A 12,414-nucleotide genomic window follows, 5' to 3' on the forward strand; every position below is an offset into this window, starting at 1 on the left:
GGGCAGGGACGGGGGTCTGGGGCTCAGCCCCGCTGCTCCGTGGACACAAACAGGAAGCGACGCCAGGACAGTAAGCAGGAGCCCTGAGAATCCACGGCGCCTGCAGGCCTTGGCAGCCTGCCCGCCTCTGGCGTGGCTGCGGGAGGCAGCGGAGGGGCTGCCGGAGGGCCTGCTCTCGCCGCACGGCTTCCTTTGGACTCCCAGACAACCCAGCACCGTGCCGCCACCAGCTCGAGAACGAAATGCTACCCTTCCTACAGTCTAACAGCAAAGCCGGGTCTCCAGTACAGCAAACCGTACAAAAAAAATGAGAGAGGAATACGCAGTGTGATTAGCACACTGCTTCGCTTTAATATAAAATAAACAGCTTACATTTTCACTGTAAATATAGGCTATGTACAGAATTATATATAGATATAGCTACACGTATAAAGCTTCATTATAGGCCTCTGATACATTTATAATCATGGTTCCCTGAACCTTTTAGAGTGCAATTAAGAATAAAAACTAAATTTCGTTTACATGAATATGGAATAAATACAATAATCAAAATATGGACTCTCCCTAAAAGTGAAACACACAAGCCAATCCTGAACCGCTGTGCGAAAGATAAAGTCGGGAAAGGCAAGGTTTCGGCAGGAGGACGCGATGAGGGGCCTGCCCCAGGCGGGGAGCGGCAATGCTCCAAAGAAAAGAGACGTTGTGGACAGGAGGGGTCAGCCCTTGACTGCGACCTTGTTCTCTGCAGCAGCAAACATGGCATAGAACCGGGAGCTGTCGTTGGACAGGAGGACCGATGGGGTGTCAAACTCCACCACCTGCGAAAGAAGGAGACGGCGTCAGGCTGTGAGCGTGCAGTCGGGGGACAGCTCAGCTAGCCCTGCCCTGCCCGTTTCTTTTCACTAGCCAGCGTGTAGGGCAAAGGTCAGGGAGAAAGACCTGCATGCCTCCTTCGGAGAAATCCCCATTCTTCCAGCCTTGGGAATGACGGAATCAGAGAGCAAGGGCCCATGAACTGCAGGGGGAGAAGTCGCAGCTCAAGTCCAGGGCACAGCAGAGTACATGGCATCCTGCTGTGCAAGCCGATGCACCCCTAGAGACGGCAAAGGAAGCGCTCAAGACGCCTCGCTGGCAGCAGAGAAAAAGGAACGGGTCAACTTAGCCAACTGTCTGTTCCCACGGTGGACTTCAGTGCAGCCATGGGAGATCACACTGAAGCTGAACCTGGAAGGAGATGCTGGCACCACGTGTCTCCTGTGACAGAGGCCGAAAATGCAGCCACTCACCTTCCCAGCCTCCCTGGCCAATGGGAAAAGGCAGGGGACACCACCTTGGCCAAGGAGATGCGGGCAGAGTCTGCTTGGTCTTTCTAAGAAAAGTGGCCTGCACGGCGGGGAGGGCATGAGGAGGAAGAGGAAGTGGGTGTGGAGGAAGTGGCGTCGGATGCTGGGGCAGACATCCCACAGTGGGGAGGACGGGCAGGCACTGGCAGAGCCGGACAACACTGAGCTACAGGAAAACCAACGCTCTGCCCCCCCACCGAGGCGGACAAGCAACCCCTGCTGCCCAAGCCGCTTTTGGTCTGGACGTCTGAGGCTATGCAGACAGCATCCACCTGCTGGCATCCGCGTGCAGACATGCGTGAAGAACACTGGCAATGCAGTACGATGCTCATCTCCAGGGGGTTATGCTTTTGTACTTTTTAGATTTCCTTAAAATTAGAAGGAAACTTAATTAACGAGAAAAAAAATTCAAGGAAGTGAAAGACAGGGTCTCTCATCAAGAGCCAATTACTGGGACTGGAGCTGTGGCAGAGTGGGTAGAGCCACCACCAGCAGCGCCGGCATCCCATATGAGCACCGGTTCATGTCCTGGCTGGTTTTTCCACTTCCGATCCAGCTCTCTGCTATGGCCTGGAAAAGCAGTGGAGGATGGCCCAAGTCCTTGGGCCCCTGCACCCACATGGGAGACCTGGAAGAAGCTCCTGGCTTCGGATCGGCTCAGCCGTTGCGGCCAACTGGGGAGTAAACCAGTGGATGGAAGATCTCTCTCTCTTTCTCTCTCTCTCTGCCTCTCCTTCTCTCTCTGTGTAACTCTGACTTTCAAGTAAATAAATAAATCTTTTAAAAAAACAAAAAAAGAGCCAATTACTACCCACTCTAAAACAACACTGAGTCCCCCATGGAAACAAAGCTGTCTGGACATGAGACTTTAAGAAAGGATTCTCGGTTCCTTCCAGCTGATTTTATGATGTTCTACCTAACACCTACACACAGAGCTGTGTACCCAATGTGTAACAGAGTCTCAGTAAATATTTGGAGGAGGCAAACAAATTCAGTCTCAAAATGCTAAATAACTTCAAGACAAGGAGAAAAATCATTACTCATCCCTACGTCCTCTCAACTCAGCCTTGAAACCTGGGCTGAACATGCCCACTAAATGCTCTTCCCAGCGCCTCCGCAAATTGAGGGACCGTGCAAGGCTGGTGGTTCACGCAGTGGCTGAGCTCAGTCCCAGCTCATCACTTCCTATGGACCTGACATAGGTTAAGCTCCCCCCTCATCTGGGAAGCAGAGTTAATAATATCTGTAAGAAATGTCAGTAACAGTAGCTATTATAGCTATTATGGTGGCCTTGGTTGTGAACAGAAGGCAGGGAACTCTTATCAAAGACTCGTTATTTCTGCCAAATCACCAATTTACTTCCATCCTAGAGGCACACAAAGGAGGTATCTGCCAAGCATACGTTTACTTGACATCAGCCTGTGCAAAGAACCGTAGATCTGCTGGGGATCTAAAGATGAGGGAGGCAGGACCCTGCCCCGGAGCTCACAGGGAGCACTCCAGGGACATGGGTCATCATGGTTCCCAAGAAATGAGCCAGGAGAGCAGCAAGAGGGCTACAAGGTTTGAGGCAATCAGGGGGTTTCCTGAAGGCTATGGCATTTGAGCCATGTCTTTCTTTAGGGACGTAAGGAGGTGGCTACAGAGGAGCGAATGAGGGGATGGGGTAGTTTAGGGGGAAGGAACTGAGTAAAGACGGATGACAGAGCTTAGAGGATGCGGGATTGCTTACAGCCCACGGTACTTGCAAGGGAGGGGTAGGAACTGAAGGTTAGGCTAGGGCTCGACTATGGCAAAGCCTGGAACAACAGGATAAGATGGTGGGCACCACTGGGACAGGAGTCTGGCCCAGCGGTCGGCATGCTGCTTGGGACGCCTGCATTCCATATCTGAGTGCCCGGTTTGAGTCTTGGCTACCCCACCTCTGACCCAGCTCCCCACTAATGTGCACCCCGAGTGGCAGCAGATGATGGCTCAAGTAGTTGGTTCTCTGCCACCCATGTGGGAGCCGCAGATACAGTCCGGGCTTCCAGCTTTGGCCTAGCTCAGCCCTGGCTGTTACAGACATTTGGAGTCAGTGGATTGAAGATCCTCTCCCCTCCCCCTTTTCAAATAAAAAGAAGGGGAAAAAAAAAGTCTAGCACAGCCGTATGATTGGAAGTCACTAAGTACACGTATTCTCTGATCTCAGCCAGTGTCCCAGATTACAGGCAGCAAAAGAACCAGCAGTGAAGCCCAGTGAAAGCCCAAGGGGGGTGCACTGGTGAGAGCAGCATCCTTCCCCAGGGCAACCAGGGCAGCCAGGGCAGCCAGGGCGGAGCTGCTAGGGCTGCTTCTCGGATGTGCCAGCAGCCACATGAGGATGGCAATCAGCCCATCCCTGCCAGGTGCCAGATCTCCTCCCATGTGAAGCCACAGCCATTCAGAGGTTCCTGCAGGGTTTGGTACCTGTCCTTGGGCCAGCACCATAATCCTATCAGATCCGAGAACCGTATGTAGGCGATGGGCAATCGTCAGCATGGTGCAGTCTGCAAAGGCTTCTCGGATGGTCTCTTGAATCAGCAAGTCTGTCTCTGTGTCCATGGCAGCTGTGGCTTCATCTAAAATCAGAATCTGCCCGTGGTGCGGGGGAAGGGGAGAGACGAGGGATCAAGTAAATTCCTTAGGCATTCTGGCTAACTGAGGTTTGGCTGAAATGTATTTTGTTATGTAAGTTGTATACCACATCTTGTTCTTTCCAAGTAGTTACACACGTATGTTAAAACGCCCCTTTGTCTAGAATCGCTCTAACTTCAAACCTCTGTTTACCTATGAGATTTGTGGCTTGCACTGATCTCAGCAAATACTTGCCCCTGCTTGCCCTGTGACACTGAACGTGACATTGCTTTCTGGAGCTCCCTTTTCCTGCTGGTGAAATGCAGCTGGATTTGATGACCTGAAAGTCTCCTCCACGTCTATGGCTTGCAGCACTGCCACCCCTCTCTGGCCAGAAATGAAGTCACCCCGGGCACTGAAGGCTCAGGGAGTTAAAAACAAAACTACCTCCTCCAGAAAAACCCATGTGCTCCAACCGTGTCAAGGTTAATTTAGAAACATCTCAGGTACACTCTTGGAAAGCACCAATGGGCTCAGAGGCGAAACCCGGAGAGCCCAGGGCCTCAGTGACTTTGTTCTCTGCTGCTCCCTGCCCAGTCACCCACGACCGGCCTTACCTTACAATGGCGGAGCAAGGCCCTTGCTATACACAAGAGCTGCCGCTCCCCTACTGAGAAGTTATCCCCGTTCTCCATCACTTCAGATTCGAGTTTCAGAGGTAGCTGAGTGATCTGTGGAGAAGGAACACAGAGATGAGAAGGGTAAAACACCAAACTCCGTGTTTCAAAAAATCCAGGGGCAAAGAGAAGCGAAACAGCCATGAAAGAATTACTAGCCAGGGCCAGCACTGTGGCGGTGTAGGTTAAGCCTCTGCCTGTGGCACCAGCATCCCATGTGGGTACTGGTTTGAGTCCTGGCTGCTCCACTTCTGACCCAGCTTCCAGCTAATGCATGGGGGAAAGCAGCAGCAGAAGATGGCCCAAGTGCTTGGGCCCCTGCAACCACGTAGAGGAAGTTCCTGGCTTCAGATTGGCTATCTGGGGAGTGAACTAGCGGATGGAGAACCTCTCTCTGTCTGAAACTCTGCCTCTCAAGTAAATAAGTAAATCTTAAAAAATATATATATATAATTACTAGCCAAGAACTTGGCTCATGTGGAAGGAAGGTACAAATGTGATGACCAGGTGGATTAGAACCCACATTTGCTAGGTCAGTCTGTGTCTCAAACACATTATTATGTTAGCATCGGTCATTCCATCAGAAATTCCAATGTGCTCATGTCTCTCAAATACTGTCAGATAGTGGGCCTTCATTTTTAGTTTTAAAATACAGTCATGAGGGGCTGACACTGTGGTGTAGCAGGTAAAGCTGCCACCTACAGTGCTGGCATCCCATGTGGGTGCTGGTTAGAGTCCCGGCTGCTTCACTTCTGATCCAGCTCTCTGCTATGGCCTGGGAAAGCAGTAGTTTCCCCCTGCACCTGTGGGGGAAACCTGGAAGAAGCTCCTGGCTCCTGGCTTTGCACTGGAATAGCTCTGGCCATTGCGGCCATTTGGGAACCAGCAGATGGAAGACCTCTCTTTCTCTCTCTGCCTTTGCCTCTCTGTAACTCTACCTTTCAAATAAATAAATAAATAAATCTTAAAAAAAAAAAAAAAAAGGCCAGCAGCTTCCATCAGAAGGCAAGAAAGAACAATACTTAAAAAACAGTATTATGGAATTCTGAGAAGCTGTCACTAACATCTTCGTCATCAGTGGACAGTACAAGGCCACTACGACCAGGGACAGTGTGGGAGGGGGCCGGGGGGAGGTCTACTTCTACAGCACATCTCCAATGCCTGGGAAGCCCTGCTCTGAATCCCTTCCACAGACAAGCTGGAGGCGGAGGGAGAGGCTGCAGCGGGCCAGGGAGTGCTGCCACCCCCGCCACGCCCCGCCTGCGGTTCCAGCCCGGCTCCCCGCACGGCTCCCTGTGCCCCTTCACTTACACATTCTTTCATGTGTGTCCTTTCCAGGGCGTCCCAGATCTGATCTTCTGTGTACTGGTTGAAGGGGTCCAAATTTGACCTGGGGAGAAATGACAGCAATCTCTCAGGGGCCAACACCATCAAGCGACCGATTTCCACAGCTGCCTGGGGGAAAAGTTCCCAGCACACACGTGGGAAACGGAAGACCCCAGTCACGAGGGTCACAGATGACCCAGCCCCCAGCAGAACGGCCTCCCTTTCTTTATAAAACTTGATTGACCGAACTTTTGTTAGTTTTAGATGGAAACAAGTTATAGAAAATTTCAAAAACACAGACATGCAAAGCACCAAACAAAAACCAATACATGTTTTAATTCCCGCTATGGATCTTCCTAGAAACGAACACTCTTAGTATTCTGGATCCTTCCTAGGATGCGTCTATGTTTTTTCTATACATTGGTGTTGGAATACATCTCTATGTGCAGACTTAGACAGGCTCCTTCCTTTTCCTTGATGCACAGCTGACAGCCCTGTGGCTGAGAGAGACAGGACACAGGGGAAGGCATCTGGCGGTACAGAGGTTGGGGACTGTTCTGGCTTACTCAACTATGTCCGTCTCAAGGAAGTTGAGGATAACAAACCAAAGAGCAGGACTGGCATTTCTGGAAATGTTAAAGACAGGAGAGATCTTTGTCACGGAGAATGTTGAGTGGAGAGGTGGTTAGTTAGGATGTTCCGGTTTTGGGGAGCAGTCTTGGTCTCACTCCAAACATACTCTTTGTAGGTCTGGTCATCCAAAAAGTACTGGGCACAATCTGTTTTGTTCATAAGATTATGCTTGGATAAACGTGCGCGTTACCTCCAGGCCACATTTGTCTCCACGGCTTGGGCTGCTAATCAGGGGCACACGAATGCAAGCAGGTGATTATCACAGAACTCCACCGGGGGGAGGGTGAGCAGGCAGCGCTGGGCTTCGTCCCGCCATCTCTGCCCTCGCCAGGAGCTGACCAGCCCTGCTCTCCTGAGCCTCTTGCTCTGTGCGCATGTGCTTTCCACCTGCGCCCATCTCCCCCTAAGCTTCTGCTTAGGAGAAACCGGTACAAGGCGGGGCCCTGGAGCCACACTGTGTGGATTCCTATGCAGGCTCCATCTTCTGGTGTGATCTTGGCCAGCTGACCTGACTTTTCCCCACTTCCTTGATCTCAAAATGTGAGGACCACGTTTTGCTCTGAATAGGCAGCTGTGGCTGCACCTGGCACAGGGCTAGCACTGTTGTCCCTGGCTGTGATTCCTCTCGTCCGTCAGGTCTCAGCACGGATGCTGCCATCAGGGAGCGAATGTCTCCCGAGCATTCGGCCCATAGCAGCTGTCTCCTGTGCTCCCTCTCCACGTGGCACTCACCCTCTCTTCACTGTGTGGCTCTTACTTCGTAGCCCAAGCACTAGCACACTGATTGGACTTCCTTGTGTGAACAAAACCATTTATCCACTCCTTATCCTTATTTGACTTCTTACTAGCAGGCATCCAGATGTCACAACTTCTACATTTTCTGTAATTGCAGAGGCAAAGAGCAATGCAGTGGAGGGGGAAACGTGCACAGACAGGATCTGGGCAGATTAGGATCAAACTGGCAGCTCTTCCAAGTCCTCATCTATGAAATGGGGCAAAGTGCTATTGCTAGGCAGGTTGCTGTGAATACTGAGACGTCATATGCACAGTGCCTGGAACACAGCAGACACTGTAACTGACAAGGTCCATGTGGCCGCGTCAGACGCGCTCTTCTGTCTCATCTGAGATCACTCAGTGCATTTTCAAGCAGTCGCAGTAATCAGCGGCTCCTGAATACGGATGAGACATCCTGACAGCGCCCTGTGTGCGAGGGGTCAGGCTGGGGAAGACTGCTGCAGCGGACTATCCAGAAGAGGTCTCCCGGTTAAAGGTGGTGGTCTCGCTGCTGGCCCCCAGCGTGGCTAAACGCAGACCAAGGGCTATGGAGGAGTTCACAGGCTTCCAGTCAGAAACACAAAGCGAGAGACTCCTAATCCTCCTGGTCCCTGGGCCAGCTGGGAGTCTGCCCACACACACGCCTGGGCTGATGGAGATCAGGGTTGATGCCTGTTAGGGAACCCTCTCCACACACACACCAACAGCTTCGGGCAGACAGAAACAGCGCTCTCTGTGCCAAGTCTCAGGCATAAGGGTTAGTCACATCTTTGCTTGCTTTAACACAGACTGTTGGGAATTTCCAGGGCAAGGTGAGCAACACCATCCCGAGTGACATTTATCTGGTGGCAATGCAAGTTTTCACAATGAAACAAGTCCTACTCAGACTTAAGACTAGGATCTCTGCCCTTTGGGGGACATGACGGGGTCCCACTGTTGATCCAAAATCCTCAGAACTCCTTTCTTAAAAATCATTTTAGAGGCTGGCACTGTGGCATAGTGGGTGAAGCTGCCGCCTGCAGTGCCAGCATCCCATACGGGCACTGGTTTGAGTCCCGGCTGCTCTACTTCCAGTCTAGCTCCCTGCTAATGGTCTAGGAAAGCAGTGGAAGGTGGCCCAAGTGTTTGGGCCCCTGCACCCACATGGGAGACCCGGATAAATCTCCTGGCTCCTGGCTTCAGTATGGCATAGCAGTGGCCGTTGTGGCCATTTGGAGAGTGAACCAGTGGGTGGACCTCTCTCTCTCTCTCTGTCTCCCTCTCTCTGTAACTCTGGCTCTCAAATAAATAAGTAAATCTTTTAAAAATCATTTTTTAAATTAAATTATTTACGTAACAAGTTCCTCAGCGCTCTTCACAAGAGTCCTCCGGGAGTCTGTACCCAAGAGAAAGAAGGGGCTGCCTTGCACTACTGCACCTACTCCAGCAGAGGTCCCTGTTGTTCCCAAACACCGATCCTGTCCTGCTTTGCCTGGTCTCCTGCTCCGAGCATCAGAGGAGCCAGTGGCCCTGGGCTGGGCCCACAGACAGAAACCAAAGCCAAACTGAGCAGCCATTGATTCAAATGAGTTCAGCTGGGCTGACTGAAAGAAAAGCACCCGACAATGAGGGCGTTTATTTCTTAACAAACTCCTGAGCTCCTGATGTTGCCAAGAGTGTTTCATCTTTTTTTTTTTTTATTTAAATATTTATTTACTTATTTGAAAGTCAGAGTTAGAGAGAGAGAGAGAGAGAGAGAGAGAGAGAGAGAGGGAATCTTCCATCTCCTGGTTCATTCCCTGAATGGTTGCAATGGCCAGGGCTAGGCCAAGCAGAAGCCAGGAGCCAGGAGCCTCGTCTGTGTTTCCCACATGGAAGCAGGGGCTCAAGCACTTGGACCATTTTCTGCTGTTTTCTCAGGCCATCAGCAGGGAGGCGGATCAGAAGTGGAGCAGCCGGAGACACAAACTGGTGCCCATATGGGATGCCGTCGCTGCGGGTGGCAGCTTAACCTGTTATACCACAATGCCAGCTCCCGTGATTTCATCTTTGGTTCGCCGTATCTTATGTTTAGCAATACCCTAGGTCAGCCTACTGGCCAGGGCAAAACAGAGCCAAGCACATCTCCCAGAGTGCGAGGCAGTGCAGCAGCTCACTCTCTTTTTTTTTTTTTGACAGGCAGAGTGGACAGTGAGAGAGACAGAGAGAAAGGTCTTCCACTGTCGGTTCACCCTCCAATGGCTGCCGCAGCCGGCGCGCTGTGGCCGGTGCACCGCGCTGATCCGATGGCAGGAGCCAGGTGCTTCTCCTGGTCTCCCATGGGGTGCAGCTCACTCTCAGCACAGGGAGGAAGCACTGTGCAACCGTTCTGCCCTGTCGTCTGCGGAGAGTGGCTCCTTGGTGGTCTCGGTCCTCACGGACCTCTTTCCATCAGGCAGTGAAAAGAAAGATCAAAATAGCTTTTCAGATACGGGGCCCTATTTTGGCTTTTTGTTGTTGAGAATAAAATTAAACTAAGGAGGAAAGTAGAAGAAATGAGAAATCTCAGCTCAAGGGAGCAGCAGAGATTGAGTGGAGATTTTTCTCAAGCTTGGGAGAGGCAGATGAGAGTCTGAAGATGCTGGAGAAAGCAAGGTGACTAATGCCGAGACCCCCGAGGAGGCAGGCATAGCTCTGGTTTCTAAGAGATGGGACCTTTCTCCCCAGATGCTGGCGGACAGCAGCTCAGCAGACAATACGGTGAGTCACTGCCAGACCCCGCAGCCAGCCAGCCCCGGGTCAAATCCCGGGTCAGTACTTTGAGCTGTGTATCTTTGGCTTCTCTGGATTTCAATTTCATCATCTGTGCAATGGTCACGGTGGTGCCTGCCCTGGTAGAGTTTTGAGTGTTTGGATAATACGACTAAAATGCTCAGGACCGTATCTGGTGCACAGTGCATCCTCACAAGCCCTGCGACTGTCACTGTCGCCGTGTTGCTGGCAGAAGGGCAGGGGCTGTTAGACGGAATTCCCTGCACACGTCAGGCCCCCTCCAGCACTTTCAGATGGAGCCACCAGCCTCAGCGCTGCTTTCTGATGTGGAGATTGGGAACTCTGGGGATTCCCAAGGTCTACAGATGAAGAATGCCACGAAAGGGAAATGGGGTTCCCCTAAAGAGCAATGACTCGGAGACAACCGAAAGACCTCAGGACCCACTCGCGTGCATCCAGAGTACCGGAGCCTCCTGCCTGAAGGCGGTCGAGGCCCAGGATGGACCCAGCTGAACGGGTCGGTGCCGACGCCGTTATTTCTGTGACTGAGAGTGGAGAGCAGGAGGTACTCCTTCCGAGACATGTAATGGGAGGTCGAGAGAGAGCGCGGGCGCCCGGGCAGGAAGAACGAGAGCGCGGCTTCTTGCTGCTGAGCTGGTGCTGGGCAGATCGGCCTCGCATCGCCCACGGGGACCGAGACTCAGAGGCATGGCAAGTGACAGCTGGGGACGACCAGTGTCGCTGTGGAACAGATCAGCCACCAGGCTAGCAAGGCTGCAGCCGGCCTATGGGATGCGACACACTCAGCAGGGATGAGGCCAAGGCTGGGGCTGGGCTTCCCCAGACCAGAAAGGGGGAGGAGACAAAGCACTGCAGGGCCAGGGGCGAGGAGGCCAACCAAAGGGCAGGGCCTCAGTAAAAGGGGCCTCTCCTTCTGGGGCCAGCTTGTCCGGGCAGAAGGGACAGGAAAGACACGGCCACAGAAACCCAGGCCTGAGAGCTTCTGAGCCACACAGACCCACGAGGGAGGCCAGCTGATCTGCCCTGGCCCTGGGGACCTCCGCACCGGCTCTCTCCACCTTCTTTTTTTTTTTTTTTTTTTTGACAGGCAGAGTGGATAGTGAGAGAGAGAGAGACAGAGAGAAAGGTCTTCCTTTGCCGTTGGTTCACCTCCAATGGCCGCTGTGGCCGGCGCATCGCACTGATCCGAAGCCAGGAGCCAGGTGCTTCTCCTGGTCTCCCATGCGGGTGCAGGGCCCAAGTACTTGGGCCATCCTCCACAGCCTTCCTGGGCCATAGCAGAGAGCTGGCCTGGAAGAGGGGCAACCGGGATAGAATCCGGCACCCCAACCAGGACTAGAACCTGGTGTGCCGGCGCCGCAAGGCAGAGGATTAGCCTGTTAAGCCATGGCGCCGGCCTCTCTCCACCTTCTAAGACAATGAAAGGGCACTGCAAGCTGAGTGTGCTCTGAGATCCACAAGGAACCATGGGGACAGGAGAAGGAGGGCGAGGGGGAGGGCAGGTCTGGGAAGTAATTTCCCTCCAGGTCTATTGTGGGCAAAGCCAGAATCAGAGGCGGCCGAAAATGAAACTTCCGTGGCTGTCTCGGTTTGCAAAGCCGACTGCCAAGTGGCACTCTGAGCGCAGCATTGCTGAGAGCAGCACACAGCCGCTGAGCTTGTCCACACAGCAGCAACCCCTCCTCTGGGGAGGGGTCACAGGCAGTTCCGAGTCCAGGAGCGCCGCACTTCTGTGCTGGGCACAGCCCTGGCTGCACGTGCCCCCGCCAGTCCTCAGCTGTTAACCCCTGAAGCCGCCAAGGGAGCATCTTAAAATGAAAACCCGGTGCTCCTTGCAGGCAGCATTTTCAAAAGAGGTCTTAACATGCTTTTTTTCTTAGTTTTCTTCCAAATCATGATTTAAAAAACCTAAACAAAATACAGTTGTTTTGTCCTGTGCCAAAGGTATAAGGCCAATTTTTCTTCCAAAGTGTTCCTGGGGCATTTAAACACAGAGACATTCACAGGGTGAGCACATTTGGCACTGTATTCAAATTTCTCAATTTTAGACTTGAGAGTTCAATAAATTCTACCTCTCTTCTGATGTCATGTGCCTGTCAGGTCCCCAAAAGGGACGACTGATTATTGTCAAGAGGTCCAGGATGGCTGCCCACATCCACTGAGAGAAATGGCAAAAAACACACACCCCGGGCGTCACACCTATGTGAAGACTGTGTTAAGTGGCCAGCCAAGAGGAGAGGTCTGCTTTTTGGCCTGCTGGTAGGGTTCAGAGACATCATGCCAGCGTAAGTATCAGCGGCACGGGAAGATACTGG

At 52.4% G+C, this 12,414-nt stretch overlaps 1 protein-coding gene across 1 annotated transcript in view; it reads right to left on the reverse strand.

Moving 5' to 3' along the window:
* Positions 1–308: 308 nt before the first annotated feature.
* Positions 309–12,414, reverse strand: part of ABCC5 (ATP binding cassette subfamily C member 5) — an 89,969-nt gene continuing 77,863 nt past the window's right edge. The window contains exons 27-30 of the mRNA XM_062210471.1: positions 5,927–6,005; positions 4,556–4,669; positions 3,792–3,956; positions 309–818 (exon numbers count right to left, since the gene is read on the reverse strand). Coding sequence (XP_062066455.1) covers positions 717–818; positions 3,792–3,956; positions 4,556–4,669; positions 5,927–6,005 — 460 coding nt within the window. The 3' untranslated portion in view covers positions 309–716. The remainder of the gene's footprint in view (positions 819–3,791; positions 3,957–4,555; positions 4,670–5,926; positions 6,006–12,414) is intronic.

The sequence above is a fragment of the Lepus europaeus genome, chromosome 2 (genome assembly GCF_033115175.1).
Source record: "Lepus europaeus isolate LE1 chromosome 2, mLepTim1.pri, whole genome shotgun sequence".
Lineage (NCBI taxonomy): Eukaryota > Metazoa > Chordata > Mammalia > Lagomorpha > Leporidae > Lepus > Lepus europaeus.